Source organism: Formica exsecta, unplaced genomic scaffold (assembly GCF_003651465.1).
Source record: "Formica exsecta isolate Colony F162 unplaced genomic scaffold, ASM365146v1 scaffold106, whole genome shotgun sequence".
NCBI lineage: Eukaryota > Metazoa > Arthropoda > Insecta > Hymenoptera > Formicidae > Formica > Formica exsecta.
In genome coordinates, this window is record NW_021848400.1 from 68176 (window position 1) to 94804 (window position 26629).

General features: G+C 35.6%; 2 protein-coding genes across 2 annotated transcripts in view; both read right to left on the reverse strand.

The window, feature by feature from the left end:
• LOC115234143 (tachykinin-like peptides receptor 99D) overlaps nt 1-15079 on the reverse strand; it is a 17284-nt gene extending 2205 nt beyond the window's left edge. The window contains exons 1-4 of the mRNA XM_029804928.1: nt 14865-15079; nt 10300-10450; nt 3526-3722; nt 917-1062 (exon numbers count right to left, since the gene is read on the reverse strand). Of these exons, the coding sequence (XP_029660788.1) occupies nt 917-1062; nt 3526-3722; nt 10300-10450; nt 14865-15079 (709 nt within the window). The remainder of the gene's footprint in view (nt 1-916; nt 1063-3525; nt 3723-10299; nt 10451-14864) is intronic.
• A 5553-nt stretch (nt 15080-20632) lies between these two features.
• Nucleotides 20633-26629, reverse strand: part of LOC115234177 (tachykinin-like peptides receptor 99D) — a 17795-nt gene continuing 11798 nt past the window's right edge. Inside the window, exon 2 of the mRNA XM_029804980.1 lies at nt 20633-20855. Within this exon, the coding sequence (XP_029660840.1) occupies nt 20633-20855 (223 nt within the window). The remainder of the gene's footprint in view (nt 20856-26629) is intronic.

A 26629-nucleotide genomic window follows, 5' to 3' on the forward strand; every position in this document is an offset into this window, starting at 1 on the left:
AATATATATATATATATATATAGGAAAAAAAGAGAGAGTAAAATAAACTCATAAAATATACACGTACATTATATATATAAGATATGAGGTATATATAATTATAGATAGATTTCTGTCTTGAATTCATGAATGTCGCGAATTATAGAATTATCTTCTAAAGCAGTTGCTTTATAGAACAAAAAACATTTATTAATTAAAAAAGATACTGAAAAATAAAATTAAAATTATATATTGGATATTTATTTCTTTCTTAACGTAATTTAATTCAGAAGTGAATTGATATGGAATTAGGTGCTCAAAGACTCAATTCATGATCTTGCAAATATATCTCTCGCGAGTTAATGATGTTAACAAACGAAAAACGTGTAATAATTACAGTTTATTCTCCATCACACTTATTGCCTTCCTGGCCTAGGCTGCTGAGCCGAGATCGATACGTAACCAAGCGAAATGAATTTAGCCTGCATTGTACAACATTCAGCACTGAATGTATCCGATTCTCATTCTCAACGAAACGAAAATCATACACACACACAAATATAGATATATCTATATATATTAGATATAAATCGTAAAATTAAATATGTAAAATTAAATATATTAGATATGAAATATAAAATTAAATATATTAGATATGAAATGTAAAATTAAATGTTCTCTAAATCCGAGTGCATCAGTTTACATGGAATTTCGCGCTAATCAGTATATGATGTGCAATTCCTGGATGTGACAACCACGCCGTCGTCGTCGACGTTGTCGACGATGACATTGGGAGTTAAATTGCACAAATCTATGAGGGAGGCTTGCACGTTCCTGCGCGCTTGATTAGCGTGCTCGGGATGAGGCTGCGATTCGTTTTTAGGTGTCGTGGAGCCGGTGTCACAAGCGTGCTCTGAGATGGTGCACGAGGACGTACCATTCCGCGATATCCTGGTGTGCATGTCCGGGCTACCGGTGCAGCTATAACGGGACGTCACGGCCTCCGAACGTGATAGGGACGGTTCCGTCGTCACCCGTACCCATGGGCACCAGAAAAAGAATTGGGCGAAGCCACGGCGAAATCTGCGATGCACAAAACACGCAGAGAGATTAGCATAGCGAAGAATTCCAAATTTATTTTGAAGATTAAATCATATCACACGATATAAGGATAATCCTGATCCAATTAATTTTTATTTCTTAAAAAAAGATCTTATCGCGCTTGGAAAAACATCAATAACTATATACGGATATATATTTCTTTATATATTGTTTAAGAATATGTAAAATCTTAAGATATAAATATAAAAAATTGACTGGTTTTTTTATAATAAATCAAGATTATTTGATTCAGAGATCCATATATCGCATGATAACTTCCGTTTTAACACTTTTATTTCTCTCACGAAAAGAAGTTGTAATATAGTCGATGTAGATTGTAAAATTTTCTTATATAGGTCCTATGATATCCCCGCGAGAAACGAATAATCTAAATAATACATATAAATATAAAGCATTTAACTTCTCTGAGGAAATATTTCGCTGTCATTCGATTTGCATATCATACAAATCGTATATCACATATAAATTTAGCTTAACACTTTTATTTCTCTCAAAAAATTGTAACATAATAACCGTAATCGCAAAGTTTTCTTATAGTTTATTTTTTTTTTCATGTTATGAGAAAAAGAACAACGAAGAAAAATGATCGAAAAGTGTTAAGAAATGCATTACAAAAATCACTATTTTTTCAAGAAAAATGTTATTTTTTAATTTTATTTTAGCACTTTAACTTTCCGCAAAAGTAAATTATAATATAGTAGATCGCAAAGTTCTTTTACATGATCCATCTTCTTTTTGCACGTTACATTCATGAAAGAAGAAATCTTCTAAGAAATGTATGTTATAAAAATTGCCTGATTTTTTTCTCCGGGGAAATATCCTGTTCATGGATTACAGAGAAATGAGGCACAGTAATCCAATTATTACGTAAAGAACACATATTATGTTATTATTATTGTTTACTGTTATTATGAGACCGCGGTCTAAGCGCAGGAACACAATACATATATCACTTTTTATGCAAATATTTATAAAAATCGAAACATATTTTGTCGATAGCACATTAAAAAATTGAAATCCGCTAGTCGTATCTTGCGCGACGAGACATTATCTTGTATTCTATTATTTTTGACATGACACTTTTTTACAGGATTGTAAATTTTTGCAATGTTAGTAAAGAAACAAAACGCTGTACGCTGCGTGTGACGTGTAAAAGAAAAATATTTGGGATCAGAGTTACGATCATCGCTCTATTCATATTTTCATTTGCGGACAATCGAAATCATTTCGATACCGCGCTGAAGATTCGTGGCTTTTACCTCGGTTAACGATGTCTTTCAAGCATACACGAGTACAGATCGAAACATATGTATGTATACAATATATGAAACAACATTTATGTCGATCCATCCCGTCCGCGAGAACACGAATCGCTTATATTTTCTATCGGAATCTCGGTCTAGTTGACCGCGCGTTTCAATTAACCAGGAGAAAGGAAATATTCGGTATTCAAAGTGGGTCGCGTTTGTAAACGGCATTAATGGCAGCGCAATGGTGTTATTTTCTGTGTTCCTTAATAACTTCAGTCTCCCGTCTACTCTCTAGAAGTATCTCTAAAGCCGGATGAGCTTATCTTCTGTGCTACGTTAGATTAACTCCTGACAGTTCGTCAAACATTCTCGACGAAGTAGTGAAATGAATCGCAGGCACTCGGGTTTTCTTAATTAACAACTTTAAAATAAAGCTTAATTCAAAGATCGCGATGAATGACTAATATATAATTAATTTCTACAGATCTCTATAGTTTTATAGATATGCGAATACATCTCGCTTGATGAATTTTTTATCTCGATGGTTTGAAAAATAGTACGTTGTAACTGAATGTAGTAATGGAATCTGAAAATGAAATGTATATGTATATCACGCTTTAATAAACGCGATATATAAAAATGATACTAAACAGAGGGAAGGAGAGAGAGGGGGGGGGGGGATTCGAACTCTCTCAGAGCGAGGAATTATTTAATTTTATACACATAGTTCCAGAATGATTCAGGAAGAATATATTTTGTAGATCAGAAATCCGTATTTAATTTGTGTGTGTAAATCCGTGCTAATTAGCATAGGATAATAATTTAAGTTGGTCCTTGATATTGCGATAAAGACAAACTTAGGAAGTGAAGCGCGATATCTGAAATGACGAGAGGGAAACTTTCGCGAACTCTGTTAATAAATGAGAGGATTTGTCGATACTATGTCTACGTATTCGCTTATCTTACGAAGTAGAAGATGGACTTTCGGGAAATAACTCTGGAATTATATAAACGGCGTTACGGCGAAAATTCAATTTTTGTTATAAATATATCGAAATTACGTAATATATTTTATATATTTGATAAGACAAATGTACATCGTCGGGAGAGTGACGAAGCAACGAGATGATGCACTTTTAATACAATCGAGTAGAAAAGCATAAATATCTCTTACCTGGTATTCATCCAACAATAAATTATCGGGTTGTACATGCTATTGGACATCGCCAACCAATAAATGCCCAGAAAAACCTCCTGGATATACGGTTCGTTTGTAATCTCTGGCAGATAGGACGTCACTATGAAGTACATATGAAACGGAAGCCAACATACTGCGAATATCACTACTACGACTATCATCATTTTTACAACCTGGAATAAAAAGAGTTTTCTATCAGTCGAAAAATTATTAAGAAGTCGATCATTTATCCGCGATTGATTCTCTACGAAACCTTTCCAATATTATCATGAAGATGTCAACATAAGAAAAAGAAGACCGGTGATATACGAAGTAATTTATATTGCATACATTTAATAATTATAAGAGATCTACAAAAGTGAATTAAGTAGATAACACGTGATAAAATTATCTTCCTATTATATCACAATTTAACACAATTCATATCACAATTTTGCCATAAATTTTAGTCAATCATAAATAATTGGAGCTAACTTATTATTGTGCTTAAATTATAATTATATGTTACTTAAATTGTATTGTTCAAATAATATAACGAGAGACAAGGCAAAGCAATGAGCTTTACATATCTGATTAAATTAAAGAGATTATAATATAAAAACATTACATTCGGAACAGTTGATAATATGCAAATGAGCTTAATTATTTTATAAAGCATAATAGAGATATGTGTAAAATGTATAATTTTATATCGCTAAATTGTCGATGAGTTTAATGAAAACACCTGTTAGATTTCATTATACTCGATACCGCGAACAAGGATTTTCCTCAAATATTTAATATTTAAATATTCCGCGAAAAACGTATTGATAAATAACAGGCGGATTCGCAGGATGGATTAATTACGGTTAGAAATGACGTGCAAGATTTAATTATAGAACGGCAGTAACAAGCGGTAATTGTATCCACTATCTGTCTATCGTAGAATTTTCTGCAGATGTTTTCTTGTCTCTTTTTCTTTGATATTTTGTAAATTAGAATGATGTTGCAAGTAGCAGCATTATTGATAATAATTCAAGCATTTATAATTTCCTGTTTGATAAAGCGAGGCAATTAACAAGCTTCGCGTTAATTATTTATTAGTGTAACGCGAGAATAAAACTATCGATTGTATTTCGGTAAATTATCTTTATTTCGATCCTGGCAGCTTTGATTCATAAAAAACACACATTACAATAAATATTTTTTAATTTGCACTTTCCGCACGAAGAGTTGCATAAGTGATTAAATTCGCGATAACAAAGTGTTCGAAACGTGTCAACTCCTTCGTCGCTTTTGTTATTATTGTGATGTTTCTTCTTATCCTTTTTTTCGCGTTACTTATATTGCACTCTTGACCATTTGGTGAAAGATTATTTCTTTTCTTTTGAAATTAACGACCTATTCCATGTCGCACAGGGTATAGTTCTTGTAATCAGACGAAGACAGCTTGCAGAGGACAGCTACTTGAGAAATAACTTAAATTGGATTTCTTAGGATAGTTACAAGTTATACTTCATTATCTTCTTTAGATAATTGAAAGATAGATTTTTATTCTTCTCACGTGTGTGTATATACATGATTTGAATCAGATATACGGAGGGAATTGTGTGATTTATATGATTATAATCTATAATAAAATCAATGTATACGCATCGTCAATTTACATTGAAATAGACGACTTTAATATTCCGGTGCAAATACGCTCGAAAAATTACTATAGCGCAACGGACCGTGATATTTCATCCGAATATTTATGTCGACCTTCGGTCTGGGAGGCTTTGCGATACGCTCAGCATTCTTGTTGCTTCTATCCCACATTCTTTACAAAGTCGAGTAAGAATCTGCATTTTTCTTCCTCGCTAGAAAAATCCATGGTAATCGCACCAGCATTTTGTTCGCGGCAAACAATGAATGTTGAATAGCGCTTAAAAACTGTCTTGTATAATTTATCTTCCTCTCTCTTTTCTTTGTTTTTTTCTCTAATAATTTTACTCACATTTTCTTCAAGTGTGACTAATGAATAAGTACGTGGATGAAAAAAAAATCGATAAAGGGCATATAATTTTGCATTATATCTGCATAATATTAATAAAATATTTCGAAATTTTTTATCCTCAAATTTGACTAAAATCGAGGAAAGCGTGTCAGTTCGGAATTATATAATGATTAATCGTTCGCGTATAATTGCGTTTACTTTCAGAAAGAAAGAGCCACAATCCAAGAGACCCGAATGGCAAGAGAAATTAGCGGATTTCTATCGATGCGGATTCTTCCGGCAATTGAACGAAAAGAATTGGTTTCATTGATCAGGGTTCCCAAAATAAGAGGAAAACCGACTATACAATTCGGCTCACGGACCATATCCATTCGCCGTAACTTATCCGGAAGGAGAACGGATGCTGCGCATGGCTGTCGGGTAAGTCTAATTAAGGTCAAGGAAGTAGTGCGTTCCGATACGACTGGTCATATTAACCGACATCTATCCTTTCTTCCTCACACAACGTCAGAGGCTATCCTCGCTATTAGTTCCATTATTCTCACAGGTTTGTAATAGCGTGCACATTTACACTTCACCGTTTCCGTTCCTTGTATTTCCCTGACGTGAATTGAATACACGTCCGATACGAGAGTCTCGGAGACTCTATGTTCTTTCGCGACGCATAAGGGTGTAAAAGAAATATGATTGTCGAAGACTATAAAAAAAATTTAATCAATGTTTAATTCAAGTATCGAAAAATTTATGGTAATGTTTCGAGAATTGCTTACTTTTTTTTTCATTGAAGATTTGATTAAGTAGAGATAAGATTTAATTGCCTAATCGCCATACATTCAAGAAAATGAATCACATCTAATTCTTATCATTCTCGTATTTAGCGAAGCATGAAATAAATCAATTTTGTACAAATATGTGGAACAAAATACACATATTTGATGCATAACGTTTTAAAGGCTAATGGAAACATTGCAAATGTACAACAAGCTTAAGTGCGTTTTAAACATATTCGCAATTTAAATTTAAAAGTGGCACTCCGAGGAGCTCAAGTACTTTTCTTCTTTCAGCTTATGTTTCGCGCTCACCTTCTTTAAACCACACATATTCCCTGTGTATTTCAAATATCATATGATTGAGAGCTTTTAAATTTTTTACGGGTACCGTTTCTGACAGTTACCTAAGAACTGAGAAGGGAAATATAAACGATACGCAATAATGAAAAGCTTTATAGCTTTGCTCCATTCGTATGTAAATTTAACGGAAGGGGCGGCTTATATCATTTGACTAAACCGAATTCCGCCGAATGAAACAGTTTCCGTTTTCAAACAAATTATATCTCAAGAGAGAACTTATTAAAGAGATACAAAAAGATCGCGCTAGTATTTTTTTTTTTTTTTTAAGAATAGAAATATATATAGATAACAAGTATAAATATTATGCTTGTGTGCCAAACGATAGAGTAGCTATATCGCGGCTGTTGTGATACACCACGGTCTCTACCATAGGAGATATACCGGCCGTTTGTGTCCACACATATCGTACGGTATGTCTACATAAGGACTCGGGGTGCCACTTGTAATACACGGACTGACTCTGTGACGGACGTGAAACCCGCACGCCTGTATGTCGGCGGTCGGAACATTGCGTCGATACGATATGTGACGGAATGGAGCAGCGATTCCGAATATGGCAGAGCAGACGCCTTTTGTCGTCTAATCGAAATCCAATGGGGCTCTTGCCGCGCTTAAACATGCCGAGAAGGATAGCTTAAACTAGATTCTCCTTGAACTCACGCGCGCGCGGCTTATTGTTATATAATCTCCCTTTTCTCTTCCGCGAATTGTCAGTCGAATTAAAGGGTTTTTCCTTCGACAAACGTAGATGAATAATAATGGGTTTATGAATTATTCGAAATGCAAAGCCGCCTCTAAATGTTTTATACATGGTACTTATCAGAATTGCTTGAAAATATATAAAACAATATAAGATTCCACATTTAAACTTTATTCCTCCCACATTGGATTTTACAATTTTATTTCTAGATATATATTTTAATTATGAGATATATATAAGCTGTTTAAGTTACCATTATCTATAATCTATGCTCTATGCGGTCCTACGTGTACGAGCAAAAACTGGGAGCTCTGCGCGTGAAATAGAAATTATAATTAAAAACCAAACAGCTAAAATAGCTGATTCATTTTCCACTTCACCAAGTTATGCGCACACAGCTACCTTTATTATCTCCATTATCGCTCTCGGCACCTTTGCGCATATTCTTATCGAGAAAAAACAAGGTCGTAACAATGATTAATTACTTATTAGATTTGTAATAGACTTTATTGCGCATGCAAAGTGTTAATGTATGGTTTCTTTTAAATATTTTTTTTTTAATTTTTAAGAACGTGAGAAAGATAAAGTTGTCAACTAACGTAATTTTTAATTGGTGGCTGATCAATAATTTCAATTTGACGATTTTCAAATTAAAACAAATTCTTATAAAAAAACTACGGCAGTTTTTATTACAGATTTCTGAGATTAGTTACATAAATGCGTATCGTGTTCGTTTATCGGACGTGTTAGCATTGAATTACGCGGGTGTAACTTCTTGTGTTCGAGAAAATATGCAGCTGTTGTATTTGTATCGATTTGCGCTCCTTGTCGCGAATTCATTATGTGACGCGTCCATTACATGACGGTCACTTTTATATCCGATAATTACGTTTCATTTATTTTCTCGCTCGCGCAATATTGCAGCGTTCGTGTAATAAAGGCAACGGCAAACGTAAGAAACGTGTATCTCCGTAATTTATTTTCCATGATCGCGAAACACAAATTACACAATGGACATATGTCGAGGCGATCGATATTCGTCGCTTATATCGCGCGAGCAAATTAAATCGCACGAATATTTCTCTCGAAGACAAAAAAATCGCATCCCTTGAGGGGACTAGCACTACTCTTCCTTTTCTATCTCTATTTCTTCCTGCGACCAGAATTAGCTAAGCGCTTCTACGTCGTATTATTGCCTGCAGTGAACAGATGAAACTTCCTCCTGCGAGCTTTATTGACTGAGAGTAGTCAGGAGTTAAAGTCAAAGCGTCAGAAGTAAAAGGCCCGCGATGTGTCCGAGCAGAGATGCAGGTCGGGCAGTCTAATTACAAGTTACGGCTCCAGATTCAAACCCCGTGTCTCTGTAGTATTTTAGCGACTGCACACAGTCGCTCCTCGCGTATATATACGTGTGATCTTCGATCCGCAGTTAAGCGCGGACATCATTGCAAATTGTACCCAATTAGAAAGAGGTCTTAAGTTGCAGCGGAATTACCGTTGCGTCATAATGACATTTGCTATCTCCTCTCGCATGCAGCAAAATATGAAAATAAAATATAATCGCTCATACTAATTGTAAGCTCCATATAAATAATCTTTTTCAACTGAAAAATGTTCGCGAAAATTAAATATATAAATATCATTAATTGCTGTTTATAAAATGAGATTTGTACACAGTGTGTCTATAATCTATGCATCTGAAGAAATCGCGCAGTAGATTCGGACATTCTGTGTATCTTTTGCATAATTTTTCTACTTGCGTTGTAAGTAGATAAGTATTTGTTTTTTAGCTGTACGACCTCAACGAGAGAGCCGTGTGTATAATTCGTTCATCCATCATACAAACAGTAAAAATTATCATAGAGCCGTTAAGAGATAAGAAAAGACAAGGACAAATTTTGGAATTCCTACGCGTAACGCATTGCCATCAGGATATTATTGGAGAATCGCTAATGTTATTCATAAGGGAAGAAACCGTGGAATCCTCTCTCTTTTCCCTTTACCCTCCACAGCTAGTGAAACAGCACCGATAAGCCGAGTTTACGAGGTTCGGATAAAGCCAATATCATCAGGTTACGGAATATTATCGTTTCGTGCGAATCTTAATGCTCTGCCCCACATGCACTTCCGGATCTGATGTTTATTACGCGATTATGTGTGGCATCGCGCGCGTTTCGCAATCGATTTGTACGTTATTTATCAATTATTGATGGATCGCAATTTTTAGAACTTTGGCCGATCGCGGATGTTATTCATTTCTCAAAAATTAACGTTAGGCAAACTCAATTTGACGATCATGGATACGTTCGAAGGAAATAAAAGATCGGAGCTTTCGATGAAATATCCATTGACGGTGATGGAGCGGAACGACTGTGAGCGAAATGCGTCATATGATCGCTATCATATCACCTCGCTCGCTGCATATAGTCCAATAATGCTATTTTTCTCTTAACGTATGTTGTAATATCGTTATAAAGATAAACAACGATATGATGGATCGATATGAACGATATAAATAATCATACGAATCATTAAAATACAATAAAATTCGCTTTATATAAATAACTTAGGTATTTGTGATTTGTAATATTTATCTAGTATTCGGAAAATATTAAGGAAAAAGAGTGGCATATATATGATATATGACACTGAATTTTAATTATTTAAGTACCATTGAATGTATAATAAACCTTATCCCGAATTTACGAAATTTATCAACATCTATCTTTCCTTTGTTCATGAATATTTAGAGCGAGAACAATTTATTTTTTCTTTAATATTTAATAGAATATCTCATCTTTATTTAAAAAACGGACAGAGAAGAGGAAACTTTTTTGCTGTTGCAAATCGCCTTTCGATTAAACGTTTCTTTCGATGAAATGAAAGCAATTTCAACACCTGATTGTATGCGGATATTTTTATTTTATATACGCGATACATACCCTTCGTTTGCTTCGAATGTTTTCGAGCTGTCTGGCTGTGGCTTCGCCGATGCTCTGCGAGCCCCACAATTCCAGGCCGACCCTGGCGTATGTGAATGTCATGGATCCGATTGGTAAAAAGTACGTCAGTATCATAAAGATAACGTTGTACCTGAAAATCGATTAGGGAGTCATACACATTACTCGCACGAGAAAATATTTATTTTTTTGACATATCAAAATTTTACAGAGCGTCTTGAGAAATAGACTTTTCTTTCTAATCATCGCCTCTGAAAAAATTACAGTCGACTCTTCCTTAGCTAGAAAGCTAAGATTGCATTATTTTAACTCGATATCAATTAAAGTATCTTGATGCCTTGAAAGCTTCAAGAGCTTAAACAGAAAAGATTCTGTTTTCCAATTAATTTCGCTTTTCCTTAGCAGGAAAATGTAATTTAACGTTTAATTGCACTGCAGAAGTCTTGAATCGGAAATTAAAAATGTTGTAGAAGTAATAGGCCGCAATGAAATTCTCATTAAGGTAATCTCAATTTCAGATTTGCGTCATCAGATATTTAACATATTGATCATATTCAATGGTGTAATTTACGGTTCACACAGTCCAATTTATCTGTGTCGATATTTCGCTGAATCATGTGTTTTATTTCGAGTGTGGTAGCGCACTCTCGACATAATAAATTTACGTTAAACGGAGAGAGGCGAAAGAGAGGCCGTGACACGCGATGCTCAAAGGGAATGAAAATATCGCGGTATCGTGCTTTCGTTTAAAAGCACCATCTCTGACGCGCTTTCGGAGGCGCCGATTTCGATGAAAATAATTCACCAGCCGCGATTATCGATCACCGCGTGACGTGACGGATATTATGGCGAGTGTACATATTATTAGACCTAATGAAGTGACAAACGATGTGCGCATATCCCAGATTGTTGTTTGCCATCGACCGAAGCGTATCAATGGTATTATTAAATTACAATTGGTCGAACGATGATTACGTTGAGATCGCAGCGTTTTCGAAACGTGTAATCATTTACATGTTGCGCGGCTAACGATAATCGTATAATTACTGGTAATCTTCAGCGAACCAGATACAAGTATCGATTTGCAGCATCGCTATTGAAATTTATAGCGGGAAAGAGGACATTTAAACGAATAATATGAAAAGCTTGTTAAAGTAATAATTTTTCGTTAGATACAATTTGCGAGATGATCACGGGCTGAATTCTAAAGATTCAAGAGATTTGAATATTTTAAGCGAGCAAGTATTTTAAGAGCAATAAAAATATATTCATATTTTTAATTCACTTATTGCGAGAGACGCTAATGTAAGAGGCGCGTTGACTAAATTACCATCATTTTCCTCGATGTTTCTAATCAAAGCTAATCCTCTTCTATCTACGCATGCATTAATTACGTTAATTAAGATACAAAAGCGATGCTAACAGCTATTAATTGTTCAACCGCGAGCATCTAGCTTATCTGAACAAGTACGTTAAAACGTATTCAGCGTTAGAATGATTAACAAACGATAATGAGTTCATTAATGGATTACCGCACCCGCGCTGCAATCAGATTACGAGGTATCACGAGCACAACTCACAGTAACTGAAATTTCCAGCACCCACGTGATTTCTCGCTTGCGAACATCGGTGTTGATTCGAATAAAAACCGCCGACGCGCGAATTCACCGGCTTTCACTCGCGTAATCTTGATTTAAAACACGTCGACGCGTATTTTCTTAAGCTACAGAAGGCTATAAGGGCGTAAAAAAAAGGCGATCGTAAGCGTGTTTAATGGCGGTGAACGAACGGATCCCGGAATATTCGAGAAACGATTGATATGAATGACGTTTCTCGCCGCGTTAATATCGACATTTATACAAATTTGCTTCCGCTGCACTTAATGCGGGAATTATACTATGCCTGGGAATCTTTGTCTGAAAGGAGAGAAAATGTATTCGGAAAATCTTAGCAATATCGAGAGTAAGCCAATCCTATGATAATACATGCAGATTAGCTGGAATGTGAAAATTGCATCTTGAAATTGCATACAAAAGGGAAACAGATGAACCATTAATTATGCGTTTTGTTGAATAATGATATGCGTTTCGCGTTACATAAAATTGCACGTTTTTTAATAACGCTGTAATAATTTTTCGTTAGATACAATTTGCGAGATGATCACGGGCTGAATTCTAAAGATTCAAGAGATTTGAATATTTTAAGTGAGCAAGTATTTTAAGAGCAATAAATATATTCACACATATTTTTAATTCACTTATTGCGAGAGACGCTAATGTAAGAGGCGCGTTGACTAAATTACCATCATTTTCCTCGATGTTTCTAATCAAAGCTAATCCTCTTCTATCTACGCATGCATTAATTACGAGATTCAAGAGATTTGAATATTTTAAGCGAGCAAGTATTTTAAGAGCAATAAAAATATATTCATATTTTTAATTCACTTATTGCGAGAGACGCTAATGTAAGAGGCGCGTTGACTAAATTACCATCATTTTCCTCGATGTTTCTAATCAAAGCTAATCCTCTTCTATCTACGCATGCATTAATTACGTTAATTAAGATACAAAAGCGATGCTAACAGCTATTAATTGTTCAACCGCGAGCATCTAGCTTATCTGAACAAGTACGTTAAAACGTATTCAGCGTTAGAATGATTAACAAACGATAATGAGTTCATTAATGGATTACCGCACCCGCGCTGCAATCAGATTACGAGGTATCACGAGCACAACTCACAGTAACTGAAATTTCCAGCACCCACGTGATTTCTCGCTTGCGAACATCGGTGTTGATTCGAATAAAAACCGCCGACGCGCGAATTCACCGGCTTTCACTCGCGTAATCTTGATTTAAAACACGTCGACGCGTATTTTCTTAAGCTACAGAAGGCTATAAGGGCGTAAAAAAAAGGCGATCGTAAGCGTGTTTAATGGCGGTGAACGAACGGATCCCGGAATATTCGAGAAACGATTGATATGAATGACGTTTCTCGCCGCGTTAATATCGACATTTATACAAATTTGCTTCCGCTGCACTTAATGCGGGAATTATACTATGCCTGGGAATCTTTGTCTGAAAGGAGAGAAAATGTATTCGGAAAATCTTAGCAATATCGAGAGTAAGCCAATCCTATGATAATACATGCAGATTAGCTGGAATGTGAAAATTGCATCTTGAAATTGCATACAAAAGGGAAACAGATGAACCATTAATTATGCGTTTTGTTGAATAATGATATGCGTTTCGCGTTACATAAAATTGCACGTTTTTTAATAACGCTGTTTGTTTACAAGTGCGTGAATTTTTGGATAATTTATTTGAGATGATCGTAAAAAGCGAAAAACATAGGTGGTCTATATGGTAATCTGTAATGCTTCCGTAAGCTTGATCACGTTGAACCATGATGAATTTTCGATTAATTTTTTATCTGCGATAACTCGTACAACGTGAAATAAAGTTTTACATCTCGCGTAATTCAGAGCGTATAAAGTCGCAGAGAGACAGTATATCTATATATAGTTTATAAAATGTGGTTTATGACGAAATTATATACTCGATATACTAATATAAATTCAATTTTATGGATTATCTCTTGCCAATGTGCACGCAGCTTAAAAGAGACAAACTTTCATTGACGAAAACGGTGGAAGTGCTCGGATGAGCTTAAAGAGAGTCTCAATCTCCGTTGAGTTTCGAGGGGTCAATTTAGACGGATCTTTTTGTATCGATCAAACGATGAAACGACGGTCCTGTTACACTTTGGACAATTAAAGATAATCGAGCGAAGAACAAAATGAACGAGCTTCGAGTGGTCGTGTGAGTCTCGCAATTGCAGGCTCGGAGAAATTTTTAGAACGGATCGAGATTTAGAACGATGGATATCTAGAATCGCAGAAGCTTTGATTAAGTGACGCAAATTATTTAGGGAATTAATGGCCGTTCGAAACAGCGTTTATAGCGGGAATTAGAAATTCTTCGGTCGCGTGCGTGATTTTATACATGACGTGCTAAGCACGATAGTCGGATGGGTTTCGAACTATAACGTGTCCGAATCTTTCAATTAGGAAACAGGAAACTCGCCTCGGGGCGAGCGCGTTATCTTGACGAAACGTTTTCGCGACCCTATCTCAATGTACTATCGTACAGAACACAAATGTGGAACAGATCTTGATCTATAATTATAACCCGATCAAAGCCGATTTGATTGCACGAATGGAACACACGTATTTTGAGGACTCGCGATACTTTACTCTTCACGCTCTTTCGAGCTTATATGCTTAAAAATGCATTAACTACAATTACGCAATTAATTGTAATATGCGTAGAATAATGGTTTATTTATACGCGTATGGCATAGACAAGATGCGAGACGTTTACAATTTTAAACAAGTCGTTCGATAAATGTTTCACGAAGGAATTTCTATATCGATTATAGAGAAATAAGTTTTGTAAAAGCAATTAAATGATTTATAAAATATATAAATGCTAAAGAGTTTGTGCAAATATGTATATATATATGTCTATTATTAAGATATTCGACTTACAAATATTCGTCGTAACTGAGCCCATTAGCATCTCTGTTTGGCCAATCGCTATAGCAGATGACACGGACCTCACCGTTCATAAAGTTCTGGGTGTAAGTGGTATAGAAAAGCAGCATCGGCAAAGAAAGTATTGCCCCGACGATCCAGATAACGATTGCAACGCACAGCGTTGCCTTCTTTCCCATACGTGGTCTCAAAGGATTTACAATGGCCATGTACCTAAAACAAAGTTCATATTAAAAATTGTAATCGATAAAGAAAGTTAAAGTTACATATGATCTAATTAAATCATTTTGATTAAATACAGATCGATTAAAATATTATTTTTTTAAATATCATTATTATATTTCTTATTTAAGATTTTTTTTTTTCAGATATATATATAAGAGTATAAAAAATAATATAATCGTCATAATCAAGAGCATATATAATGTTGTAGAACCTAAAATTACGCTATTACTTTCACTAAAATATAAAATTAGGTGCTAAATTGCTAAGAGAATGATATCATGCGCGATGTATCGGAGAATTTTAGATGGAATTTTGCGACAAATTTTCCTTAAAGAGACAGACTGTATCGGGAGAGATAATAGATCAGGCAGAGCGTCAGCATCAGTCAGTTTTCTTTTTCAGAGACAAGGCGTTGCGAAAATGTGTCCTCGAACGAGGAAGACGCGAAAGCGGGACGCAAAAAGAAGTATGAGATGATAATATCATAGATAGATGAAATCATGTTTACGCAACTGATGCACCTCGGGAAGCTTTAAACCTTTGCCGTAGGCAAGCGCATTAATATATACATATATACATTTGATTTCTTTTTGAGAAATAGAGAGAGAAAAAGAGAGAGAGAGAGAGGCAGATCAAATCGTAAAACTCATATTACTGATTGTGAGCAAAGATTACTAGCACTATAAGAATGAAAAAGGAGGGTAGAAGTGCAGCGTGTCTTCCTGCAATTTCGACAAATGGAAGTTCGTGTGGAGGATCGGGAAGGTCAGACAATAAGGCGATGAAAGCGGTCGCGAAATCCATTTTCTAATATCCAGTAGTCAGGCTATTTCACGCGAGATACGATATATGTAGTAGGATCAAATCCCGGCGGTATGTCAGAATCATGTCGCCCGCAAAATTACAGCGACCTCCCTTCAAACACCGTCGAGCGATTCCGTCTTTACGCCTCCGAGAGCCGATGTATTCGTGCAAGTCGTTTTCTTGAAAAATCTCGGGAAAAACACGCGGACGATATCTAATAACGTCAAAGGAAATTATACGATAATTTAGAATTTTTACGCGTATGTACGTAAAATTTCTTTTGCAAACAGAAACGCCTAATGAACTCGAGGTAGATGGATAATGATGGAAACTTCCATGATTACGCGAGCCATCGCATAAACCTTCTAATGAGAGTTTAATAATATATTAAACGTAGAGATGGACTCTTACCTAAAAATTTATATGGGAGAGAGAGAGAGAGGGGAACATTAAATTGGACCGAGATTCTCGGATTAAATTGCGACAAGACTTTTCTGCCCATTCTGAGTGCGCGCTATTGCGATTCACAATGAAGGAGAATAATACATTTATGAGCCGTCACATTCGTATGATGTAATAAGCCCAACGTGGCAGCCGAAAAGAATTCCATGTTTAGAACAGGACGACGGGGCTGAAAGAATAGAACAAAGAACAACGCTTTTTTTCATCTCCGTTCGTGACCCATTTCAACGAGCTATTCGTTAGGGATCGCCGTGTTCCCAGAGAAAAATGTACAAAGACGAATGCGTCTATGATTGAGATGATTCCTGAGTTCACTTGCGACGCATACGAATCGTAAAGATGACAATACCGATAACAAAAATTTCTCTTTTCCCTCCCAAATGACGAGTTACTTTCTATCTCGTCGCGCGAGAGCCGAGCGTGGAGTATTTTTTTTACGAATGGGAAATTTCGAGCCTCTTTCTCGAGGAGATCGAATCCGAGTTTGATCTTACTTGAAAAGAACGGTGAGTGTTTTTTTTTCATTTTACCCTATTATATATATCCAACGTTTCAATTCCGTCATTCTATTCGCAAAGATAAAGTTCAGAACGAAGTTTGTCCCGCGGTCTGATCGCATTTCTCTCGCTATATCTTATTGCTTTTGTTCTTTATCTGTCTTTGAGATTTCGTGCGCAATGCTATCCTGTACAAAATTCTACGCGTTGGCAAATAGAAAAATCTAAACGTTCAAATAAAATATACCTTTTTTTCTCAAGATAGAAATGACAAAAAACAAATAATATATAAGACATTATTTTTTACGCTAGAAATATAATCGATTTAAATTAAATATATCACATGGTTCAAGATTGACCTATAATTTTTATTTTATTGGGAATTGTATTAAAAATTCTGGGTCAACCTTGACGAACCGCTCACGTATATTTATTTCGATATCAATCGCGGCAATTTTTATTTTTGCAGGAAATGCTTTTGATTTTTTGTTTGTAATGTAAATTTGCAATGTAAATTAAACATTTGGTATCTCGAAAATGTCCGGGACAATTAATTCCGTCGATTTTTTAAAAATGTGATACTCTCGGCGAAACTGATGTGTCTCGCATATATATACGAAGATATCTCTCGACCTCAAACGTTCTACATTGTCTCGTATTTGAGATAGGTAATGCTGCATACATGCACCAGGTCATAGACATAGTATATCTAGACCGAGTGTTGAGGAGTGGGAGCCGAGGTGCACGTAGAAAAGGACATACTCTGTTTCGTGCCCCTTGGCTTTTCCTTAGCAGGAAAATGTAATTTAACGTTTAATTGCACTGCAGAAGTCTTGAATCGGAAATTAAAAATGTTGTAGAAGTAATAGGCCGCAATGAAATTCTCATTAAGGTAATCTCAATTTCAGATTTGCGTCATCAGATATTTAACATATTGATCATATTCAATGGTGTAATTTACGGTTCACACAGTCCAATTTATCTGTGTCGATATTTCGCTGAATCATGTGTTTTATTTCGAGTGTGGTAGCGCACTCTCGATATAATAAATTTACGTTAAACGGAGAGAGGCGAAAGAGAGGCCGTGACACGCGATGCTCAAAGGGAATGAAAATATCGCGGTATCGTGCTTTCGTTTAAAAGCACCATCTCTGACGCGCTTTCGGAGGCGCCGATTTCGATGAAAATAATTCACCAGCCGCGATTATCGATCACCGCGTGACGTGACGGATATTATGGCGAGTGTACATATTATTAGACCTAATGAAGTGACAAACGATGTGCGCATATCCCAGATTGTTGTTTGCCATCGACCGAAGCGTATCAATGGTATTATTAAATTACAATTGGTCGAACGATGATTACGTTGAGATCGCAGCGTTTTCGAAACGTGTAATCATTTACATGTTGCGCGGCTAACGATAATCGTATAATTACTGGTAATCTTCAGCGAACCAGATACAAGTATCGATTTGCAGCATCGCTATTGAAATTTATAGCGGGAAAGAGGACATTTAAACGAATAATATGAAAAGCTTGTTAAAGTAATAATTTTTCGTTAGATACAATTTGCGAGATGATCACGGGCTGAATTCTAAAGATTCAAGAGATTTGAATATTTTAAGCGAGCAAGTATTTTAAGAGCAATAAAAATATATTCATATTTTTAATTCACTTATTGCGAGAGACGCTAATGTAAGAGGCGCGTTGACTAAATTACCATCATTTTCCTCGATGTTTCTAATCAAAGCTAATCCTCTTCTATCTACGCATGCATTAATTACGTTAATTAAGATACAAAAGCGATGCTAACAGCTATTAATTGTTCAACCGCGAGCATCTAGCTTATCTGAACAAGTACGTTAAAACGTATTCAGCGTTAGAATGATTAACAAACGATAATGAGTTCATTAATGGATTACCGCACCCGCGCTGCAATCAGATTACGAGGTATCACGAGCACAACTCACAGTAACTGAAATTTCCAGCACCCACGTGATTTCTCGCTTGCGAACATCGGTGTTGATTCGAATAAAAACCGCCGACGCGCGAATTCACCGGCTTTCACTCGCGTAATCTTGATTTAAAACACGTCGACGCGTATTTTATTAGGCCACAGAAGGCTATAAGGGCGTAAAGAAAAGGCGATCGTAAGCGTGTTTAATGGCGGTGAACGAACGGATCCCGGAATATTCGAGAAACGATTGATATGAATGACGTTTCTCGCCGCGTTAATATCGACATTTATACAAATTTGCTTCCGCTGCACTTAATGCGGGAATTATACTATGCCTGGGAATCTTTGTCTGAAAGGAGAGAAAATGTATTCGGAAAATCTTAGCAATATCGAGAGTAAGCCAATCCTATGATAATACATGCAGATTAGCTGGAATGTGAAAATTGCATCTTGAAATTGCATACAAAAGGGAAACAGATGAACCATTAATTATGCGTTTTGTTGAATAATGATATGCGTTTCGCGTTACATAAAATTGCACGTTTTTTAATAACGCTGTTTGTTTACAAGTGCGTGAATTTTTGGATAATTTATTTGAGATGATCGTAAAAAGCGAAAAACATAGGTGGTCTATATGGTAATCTGTAATGCTTCCGTAAGCTTGATCACGTTGAACCATGATGAATTTTCGATTAATTTTTTATCTGCGATAACTCGTACAACGTGAAATAAAGTTTTACATCTCGCGTAATTCAGAGCGTATAAAGTCGCAGAGAGACAGTATATCTATATATAGTTTATAAAATGTGGTTTATGACGAAATTATATACTCGATATACTAATATAAATTCAATTTTATGGATTATCTCTTGCCAATGTGCACGCAGCTTAAAAGAGACAAACTTTCATTGACGAAAACGGTGGAAGTGCTCGGATGAGCTTAAAGAGAGTCTCAATCTCCGTTGAGTTTCGAGGGGTCAATTTAGACGGATCTTTTTGTATCGATCAAACGATGAAACGACGGTCCTGTTACACTTTGGACAATTAAAGATAATCGAGCGAAGAACAAAATGAACGAGCTTCGAGTGGTCGTGTGAGTCTCGCAATTGCAGGCTCGGAGAAATTCTTAGAACGGATCGAGATTTAGAACGATGGATATCTAGAATCGCAGAAGCTTTGATTAAGTGACGCAAATTATTTAGGGAATTAATGGCCGTTCGAAACAGCGTTTATAGCGGGAATTAGAAATTCTTCGGTCGCGTGCGTGATTTTATACATGACGTGCTAAGCACGATAGTCGGATGGGTTTCGAACTATAACGTGTCCGAATCTTTCAATTAGGAAACAGGAAACTCGCCTCGGGGCGAGCGCGTTATCTTGACGAAACGTTTTCGCGACCCTATCTCAATGTACTATCGTACAGAACACAAATGTGGAACAGATCTTGATCTATAATTATAACCCGATCAAAGCCGATTTGATTGCACGAATGGAACACACGTATTTTGAGGACTCGCGATACTTTACTCTTCACGCTCTTTCGAGCTTATATGCTTAAAAATGCATTAACTACAATTACGCAATTAATTGTAATATGCGTAGAATAATGGTTTATTTATACGCGTATGGCATAGACAAGATGCGAGACGTTTACAATTTTAAACAAGTCGTTCGATAAATGTTTCACGAAGGAATTTCTATATCGATTATAGAGAAATAAGTTTTGTAAAAGCAATTAAATGATTTATAAAATATATAAATGCTAAAGAGTTTGTGCAAATATGTATATATATATGTCTATTATTAAGATATTCGACTTACAAATATTCGTCGTAACTGAGCCCATTAGCATCTCTGTTTGGCCAATCGCTATAGCAGATGACACGGACCTCACCGTTCATAAAGTTCTGGGTGTAAGTGGTATAGAAAAGCAGCATCGGTAAAGAAAGTATTGCCCCGACGATCCAGATAACGATTGCAACGCACAGCGTTGCCTTCTTTCCCATACGTGGTCTCAAAGGATTTACAATGGCCATGTACCTAAAACAAAGTTCATATTAAAAATTGTAATCGATAAAGAAAGTTAAAGTTACATATGATCTAATTAAATCATTTTGATTAAATACAGATCGATTAAAATATTATTTTTTTAAATATCATTATTATATTTCTTATTTAAGATTTTTTTTTTTCAGATATATATATAAGAGTATAAAAAATAATATAATCGTCATAATCAAGAGCATATATAATGTTGTAGAACCTAAAATTACGCTATTACTTTCACTAAAATATAAAATTAGGTGCTAAATTGCTAAGAGAATGATATCATGCGCGATGTATCGGAGAATTTTAGATGGAATTTTGCGACAAATTTTCCTTAAAGAGACAGACTGTATCGGGAGAGATAATAGATCAGGCAGAGCGTCAGCATCAGTCAGTTTTCTTTTTCAGAGACAAGGCGTTGCGAAAATGTGTCCTCGAACGAGGAAGACGCGAAAGCGGGACGCAAAAAGAAGTATGAGATGATAATATCATAGATAGATGAAATCATGTTTACGCAACTGATGCACCTCGGGAAGCTTTAAACCTTTGCCGTAGGCAAGCGCATTAATATATACATATATACATTTGATTTCTTTTTGAGAAATAGAGAGAGAAAAAGAGAGAGAGAGAGAGGCAGATCAAATCGTAAAACTCATATTACTGATTGTGAGCAAAGATTACTAGCACTATAAGAATGAAAAAGGAGGGTAGAAGTGCAGCGTGTCTTCCTGCAATTTCGACAAATGGAAGTTCGTGTGGAGGATCGGGAAGGTCAGACAATAAGGCGATGAAAGCGGTCGCGAAATCCATTTTCTAATATCCAGTAGTCAGGCTATTTCACGCGAGATACGATATATGTAGTAGGATCAAATCCCGGCGGTATGTCAGAATCATGTCGCCCGCAAAATTACAGCGACCTCCCTTCAAACACCGTCGAGCGATTCCGTCTTTACGCCTCCGAGAGCCGATGTATTCGTGCAAGTCGTTTTCTTGAAAAATCTCGGGAAAAACACGCGGACGATATCTAATAACGTCAAAGGAAATTATACGATAATTTAGAATTTTTACGCGTATGTACGTAAAATTTTTTTTGCAAACAGAAACGCCTAATGAACTCGAGGTAGATGGATAATGATGGAAACTTCCATGATTACGCGAGCCATCGCATAAACCTTCTAATGAGAGTTTAATAATATATTAAACGTAGAGATGGACTCTTACCTAAAAATTTATATGGGAGAGAGAGAGAGAGGGGAACATTAAATTGGACCGAGATTCTCGGATTAAATTGCGACAAGACTTTTCTGCCCATTCTGAGTGCGCGCTATTGCGATTCACAATGAAGGAGAATAATACATTTATGAGCCGTCACATTCGTATGATGTAATAAGCCCAACGTGGCAGCCGAAAAGAATTCCATGTTTAGAACAGGACGACGGGGCTGAAAGAATAGAACAAAGAACAACGCTTTTTTTCATCTCCGTTCGTGACCCATTTCAACGAGCTATTCGTTAGGGATCGCCGTGTTCCCAGAGAAAAATGTACAAAGACGAATGCGTCTATGATTGAGATGATTCCTGAGTTCACTTGCGACGCATACGAATCGTAAAGATGACAATACCGATAACAAAAATTTCTCTTTTCCCTCCCAAATGACGAGTTACTTTCTATCTCGTCGCGCGAGAGCCGAGCGTGGAGTATTTTTTTTACGAATGGGAAATTTCGAGCCTCTTTCTCGAGGAGATCGAATCCGAGTTTGATCTTACTTGAAAAGAACGGTGAGTGTTTTTTTTTCATTTTACCCTATTATATATATCCAACGTTTCAATTCCGTCATTCTATTCGCAAAGATAAAGTTCAGAACGAAGTTTGTCCCGCGGTCTGATCGCATTTCTCTCGCTATATCTTATTGCTTTTGTTCTTTATCTGTCTTTGAGATTTCGTGCGCAATGCTATCCTGTACAAAATTCTACGCGTTGGCAAATAGAAAAATCTAAACGTTCAAATAAAATATACCTTTTTTCTCAAGATAGAAATGACAAAAAACAAATAATATATAAGACATTATTTTTTACGCTAGAAATATAATCGATTTAAATTAAATATATCACATGGTTCAAGATTGACCTATAATTTTTATTTTATTGGGAATTGTATTAAAAATTCTGGGTCAACCTTGACGAACCGCTCACGTATATTTATTTCGATATCAATCGCGGCAATTTTTATTTTTGCAGGAAATGCTTTTGATTTTTTGTTTGTAATGTAAATTTGCAATGTAAATTAAACATTTGGTATCTCGAAAATGTCCGGGACAATTAATTCCGTCGATTTTTTAAAAATGTGATACTCTCGGCGAAACTGATGTGTCTCGCATATATATACGAAGATATCTCTCGACCTCAAACGTTCTACATTGTCTCGTATTTGAGATAGGTAATGCTGCATACATGCACCAGGTCATAGACATAGTATATCTAGACCGAGTGTTGAGGAGTGGGAGCCGAGGTGCACGTAGAAAAGGACATACTCTGTTTCGTGCTCCTTGCGTTCTCTCTCGCTCGCACGTAGCATGACGAAAGAGAGCGCTATGCTCTGTGCGAGCGAGAGAGAACGCAAGGGGCACGAAACAGAGTATGTCCTTTTCTACGTGTATCTTTACCCCCACTTCTTAAATAAAGGCAAACGCTCGGTCTAGATATATTATGTCTATGCACCAGGTAGTTGCGTGAGAACATTGTTACCAGCGCAAAGGTAGAATAAGGAGAGAGAGAGAGAGAGAGAGAGAGAGCGAGCTTTCTCGTAACGGCCGTCACAAGCGAATGTCCTTGACGTTTCTCAACGTGCTTTCTGCCCGCTGCTTTGCGGATGTTAATCCGGAGATGAACACTAAGAGAGACACTATATGTAATATACGCATTCCAAATTCCAGATTCTCCAAGTTTCCATATTCGGTCCTTGCCTGGTTATACCGCGAGGATTTCCACTTAATCGGCTTGCGGCTTAATCCCAAGTTGTGATATCAATGTTCTAACGTAAGGGCCGAATATAATATTACGCCCTGACACGGTACTAAGTAGGTTCTTGAAAGAGAAATGTTATTATTACAGAGTAATTTTCCGAGAGATATAAATGGATCCGCTAGTCGAGATGAATTGAGACTTAAATTTTGGAAATATGAGCCGGGTAACATTGTCCGTATGATTTATGTTTTAACTATAATACATTCAGTTCGATTATTTAAGTTTCTACACGATGTATGATTACGATTTAAATTTAGACAAAGCATTGAAGTTTTAATGATAACGATGTTAAAAGGTTCATAAATATTCAAAAAGATTCATATATTACAAATATAAATATAAAGATTCATAAAAATATGATGCTTTTTGATAACAGTATCACTGAACTGAATTTATTAAATATACTTTTTAAATTCAACTAATACGATCATTTATATTTAATTTAAAGCTTTTAGTTGGTTTATGTATGAAAATGAAAGAGATGAACCATTTTTTAATCTATTGCGAATATGATGTGCATAAATACAGCTTGCACATATTTTAGGTATGCAATTTTCACAAAAAACACTTTGATAATTAATATTATACATAATATAATATATATTTTTTTTTTTTTATAGAAATTTATTATTTGTATATCCGGGAAAAAATCGTTTTCGGATATTATATTTTGAACTCTTTCTTTGTTGTTATAAAAATTTTAACCATTTTAGCTTTGTTCAAATTTAAACCGTAATTATATGCTGCACATAAATGATAATCAAGAATTTTCTGATATGTGTTGTTTACAGATGGATTTTAATTATTAATACATTATTTCAGAGTTTTCAAGAACATCCTATATTATTGCATAAAATACATAACAAACGTAGATTCTCTAAACTGTTAAATCAGAGTGTCTGTCAGGAAATTTACCACGAAAACAAACACTTGGAAAAAGCTTTCTGTCAGAAATTTCTCGATTATCCTGTAGGTATTAACTTGTAACGCGTGTATTACATAACATTGAAACGGGTTGGGATTTTATAAAAATAGACAGCTGATGTTGGGGAATAGGTTGAGTAAAAGTTATGTAAATGATTTCGATGATCTTTCATGTCTAAGGTAGATCTTGTTTCATATCCGTTTCTCAAGTTGGGTGGCTTTCTTTATACCATTTGCGAAGCCAACCGTATCCAGACCGACCCAGCTTATACAGCGGAAGATCGAGAAAGGTCTGCATGATGTCCTTGTACTCGATTTATGCGCTTATTCGTACTACGATGGAAAAATTATTCTTTTCTTATCGTTTGGTTAGGCCTCAAATAAGCGGTCCGTAAAATTGCAAACAAAGAGAATTATCCTGACAATATTGCCATCTATCATATGTCGAGGAATTATAATTAATTCGCGCAGCTGCTCGTGTTCCCGTATGATACAAAGATCCGAAAGCCGTCTTATTTTTCAGACACCCTCTTAGACGTCTCTTTTGGACATCTTTCGAAGTTTCGTCTTGAATTTTAACAAGGCTTGGCTTATAACTTTTTTATTGAATAGCATCGTGGAAGATAAATGTTCTTTTGGAAAGAGATAGCCTGTCATATGCTGCATATTTTCTGGATACGAATGATGAGGCGTTTATAGGAAAGAGGGTTTTACGAAAACTCTCAGGAGGTTCATTTGCTGTCAGTGATATGGTCCTTTGGGGAAAAGGAAATGGTCCGAGTTGCACTACCATATTTTACGGGATCCAAAGATCTCATCTTCAACGATTCAGGGTCTTGACCCTTCTGAACCCTTGTTGCATCATCACGATAATAAATTGCGAAGAATATTAACCTCCGATCTCTAGGAATAAATTCTGAGGACACTAAATTATATTATACGAGCAATATAAAAGATTACAAAGTTAATGCAACATTCAATTTTTGCATATTGTTATGCGCGAATTTGTGGCTCCCGCGTTATTTTAGAAAACATCATGAAACATTGTTTGCATTCTTTTTTTTTACTTTGCGATACGCTTCAAAGAAAGTTCGTTCAGCGCGAGAACGTGATGATGCTTTCCCAAATATAATTTGAAATGCAAATAAATTGAATGAGCGAGCGCGGTATGAATTTTCAACTGGATTATCCATGCTTTTTCAAAGCGTATGTAGAATTACGTTACCGCATAGGTGTTGATACTGTCAAAACACGAACTTGATGCTAAAATAGCAATATAATATGATATTTAACGGTTGCATTCTAAAAGATAATTTTCTCGAAACAAATCTTTTCTTTTCCACGTATTAATTCGTTATTTCCATAGTATTTTTTTATTACCTAATTCAATAGAAAATAACTTTTTTTAAACATAAGAAAAAGAGAGTAACCATTTTCTGTAATATTTTTGACGTTGAATACGATTATGGCTTTCAAATTTTTCCATGACGTCATACGTTTCAAGCAATTAAAGTTGTCAAAAAATTCAGCGACCATTCAACTTTTATGTTTGAATAAACATAATTGAATGCTATTTCTTAGATCTTTAATGATTTAATTCGCAATTTTTTCGCAATAGACACTATAAAATTTAATAATAAATATTTTATTAATCATAATCGACGCAATAAATTTCTGTAGAGGGCTGAAAGTTCTATCAACATTTATATTTAACTTTAATCGTAACACAATTTCTCCAACACATTACATATATATATATATATATATATCGCACCTCAGATTTATTATACTGCCGCAAAACATGTTACAAACGAGTTGTAA